The sequence below is a fragment of the Gossypium raimondii genome, chromosome 11 (genome assembly GCF_025698545.1).
Source record: "Gossypium raimondii isolate GPD5lz chromosome 11, ASM2569854v1, whole genome shotgun sequence".
Taxonomy (NCBI): Eukaryota; Viridiplantae; Streptophyta; class Magnoliopsida; order Malvales; family Malvaceae; genus Gossypium; species Gossypium raimondii.
Genome location: NC_068575.1, coordinates 53,514,421 through 53,517,887, shown reverse-complemented (window position 1 = coordinate 53,517,887; position 3,467 = coordinate 53,514,421). Strand labels below are relative to the sequence as shown.

General features: G+C 37.0%; 1 protein-coding gene across 1 annotated transcript; it reads left to right on the top strand.

Moving 5' to 3' along the window:
* The first annotated feature begins 1,533 nt into the window (after positions 1–1,533).
* On the top strand, positions 1,534–2,132 carry LOC128034836 (uncharacterized). The gene is made up of 2 exons (XM_052623691.1): positions 1,534–1,596; positions 1,746–2,132. Exons 1-2 carry the CDS (start codon positions 1,534–1,536, stop codon positions 2,130–2,132), a joined length of 450 nt encoding a protein of 149 aa, XP_052479651.1.
* The last annotated feature ends 1,335 nt before the right edge of the window (positions 2,133–3,467 follow it).

The following is a 3,467-nucleotide window of genomic DNA, read 5'->3' as shown; positions in this document are numbered from 1 at the left end:
ATAAGACAAAAGAAGTCGAGTCCCTTTACGATTATTAGGAGCGATTTAAAAAGTTGTGTGCAAGCTGTCCACAACATGGTATAACAGAGCAATCTCTCCTCCAATACTTTTACGAAGGTTTGAAGCCTATGGAGATGAATATGGTAGACGCTGCTAGTGGAGGAGCATTGGTCAACATGACTCCCCAACAAGCGAAAGACTTGATTTCCACGATGGCTGCAAATTCTCAGCAGTTTCGAGCCAATACTAAACTCCCTAGAAGGGTTCACCAGCTAAGTAATTCAACCTTAGAAGATAAAGTTGATAGACTTACTAATATGATAAATTCCCTTATTGCAGAAAAAGCGAAGATAGCTCGATTATGCGGAATATGTGCTACACCTGATCACGCAACTGATGCATGTCCCAGTTTGTATGATGATACCACGGCCCATCTGGATGCTGTTGGAAATTTCCTTGGGCCACCACAAAGGCAGTACGACCCCTACGCTAATACCTACAACCCAGGATGGAGGGACCATCCTAACTTAAGCTATGGGGCCAATCCACGAAATAACCAGCCATACCAAAATCAGTTTCATAGCAATGTACCGCAAGGTTCGTAATTTTCTAGAAACCATGGTCAATAAGTTAGCGACTAATGTTCTTGATTTTTAGCAGCAAAATCTTAATTTCCAAAAAGAGATGAAGGATTTCCAACAGAAAACCGAGGCGTCCATCAGAGAGTTGACCACATCGATCGAGAAATTAACCTCTCAAGGGAAGCTGTCGTCACAAACAGAGCCAAACCCTAGACAAAATGCAAATGCAATGACGTTACGAAGCAGAAAGGTACTGGAATCGATTCCTGACAGGAATCTTGTCCAAGAAATCGCCCAGGAAAAACCCGAAAAAGACGAACAGGTCCGACCGAAGCCTCCATTGCCTAAAATTCAACCTCCATTTCCGGAACGATTCATCCAATGTCAAAGAGGTAAAGAGGACAAGGAAATTCTTGAAACATTTAGAAATGTCGAGATCAACATTCTGTTGTTGGATGCCATTAAGCAAATACCGTGGTATGCTAAATTTATTAAAGAGCTTTGCACCAACAAGCAAAAATTAACAGGTAATGAAAGGGTGAATGTTGGTGAGAATGTATCCGCAGTGTTACAGCGGAAAATGCCGGCAAAATGCAAGGATAGGGGCATGTTTGCAATACCATGCAAAATAGGCCATCTGGGAATTAAAAAGGCTATGTGTGATCTAGGGGCTTCTATAAATGTAATGCCATATTCTGTTTATGAATCACTTAACGCAGGTTTTTTGACAAAAACATGTGTTATCATTCAATTGGCGGACAGGTCTGTTGTGCATCCAGAAGGAGTCCTTGAGGATGTTCTGGTAAAAGTTAACGAGCTTATTTTCCCTGCAGATTTTTATGTGATCAAAATGGAGGAGGATAGCACTCCTGGATCTTCAGATCTCCTGCTGGGTTGACCGTTCCTTAGTACAACAAATACTAAAATTGATGTTCGAAGTGGAACTCTCACGATGGAGTTTGATGGGGAGATCGTAAAGTTTAATGTCTACAACGCCATTAGCCATCCAAGCGAAGTATTGAGCGTAAATCGTATCGACATAATTGACTCTTTGGTGGAAGAGAATTTTGAGCCAATTTATGGAGATAATTCTGAACTTAATGAAATTGAATTTGTTAATGGGTTATTATCTCCAAATACTAATTGTTATCTTTTGTTATACAGGCACCAGAGTTGGAGTTAGAACCCGTAGAACAGGCAAGGAAATTAGACATCCAAGAGTTAGAAGAAATTCGCAATGATGCCTACGAGAATGTTCACATTTATAAAGACAAAACAGAGTTGTTTCACGATAAGAGAATAGCTTACAAGCGTTTTTCGGTAGGACAAAAAGTTTTACTTCATAACTCCGTGTTAAAGTTATTTCCAGGTAAGCTTCGATCACGATGGCAAGAACCTTTTATTGTTACTAAAGTGTTCACACATGGAGCGGTTAAAATAGAGAGTGAAGAATCTGGAAGGCGATTCGTAGTCAATGGCCAGCAGTTGAAGCCGTTTTATAAGAATTTTCAAGCCCACACGGTTAAGAAAATCCATTTGGAACCACCATAAAACCAATAACAGTGTCGAGCTAACGACGTTAAACAAGCGCTTGTTGGGAGGCAACCCAATTTTTATTTTTATTTTTATTTTACTTTATTTGTTACTTTATTTTATTATACTATTTATTACTTATTTGGATATTAATAAATTTTTCGTCTTTTGCTTAGATAAAACAGAGCGAAAATTTAGAACGCATTGAGGCCTGACTTGAAACCTTTGGCCAACAACTGACTGAGCTCATTGCCATCATATGCGATCGACAGTAACAACACGGAGAGTTTTTCTAAACTTTTCTACTTATTTATTTCTTTTCGTCCACATTGAGGACAATGTGCTTTCAGTAGGGGGAGGTACTCTTCGTTATTACTATAATTTCTGTTGTGATTTTGGTTATTGTTGCTGGTGTTGCTACTTGAGACTTTATTTTGTCCATATTTATTGTTTTTGGAATCTCTTGCCTCTTTTCATGCCCAAGATTTTTACCAAGAATTGCCTACTGTTTGACCTACAAGCATGATTCTTATTTTCTAAGAAAATTACGAATTTTTTCATAATTGATGCCATCTCCACTGTTTTATTCTTATTAGACTAAAAATAATTGTGATTCATTAAGTTAACTTTATCTTGCTTTTCATAAAATTGATCAAGTTTAAATACAAAGTGGACACTTAATATGTTGCATGCTAAAATATGTTGATGACTATTAAGGTAATTATGAAACTTATTTTTGACACTTGATTAATTTTTTTTCCTCTAAAGTCCTCAAAAAAAAAAGAAAAAAAAAAAGGTTATTATTAAAATATAGTTTAATGTTTCCGTGGTTATGAGTGCAGCTTAAAAACATGACTGACTGAGTAACCGGGGTAGGGTGCTTGGGTTGTCATCCTATTTCGCGTCAAAAGGTTGTGTGACGTGTTAGGTAAAACTCCGCTATGGAATTAATTTTAAGAACATGTTAATGAGTAACCATGTGGGGTGCTTATTGTCATCTCTCTTCGCGTCAAAAGGTTTGATGTGTTCTTAAGAAAAATTATAATAAAGTAGGAGTTTGCTGGGCTGAGTAACCGGGGTGGGGTGCTTGGTTGTCATCTCTCTTCGCGTCAAAAGGTTTAGTATATTCCTAAAGCATAATAAAAAAAAGAAAAAAATAATGATTTGGGGATTAAAGGAGGAAACAAATAGGGTGTCTTGGTAGGTTTGGTAATTTACCTAATTTTCATTAAATAATTTAAGTTGATTCTAATTTTTGTGTGTATTAATTGGAAAACTTTTTCTGTTTTACTTAAAGCAAGCTTAGGGTTCTCTTTATTTTTCATATGCATTTTTGACTGATTTTTATAAAAC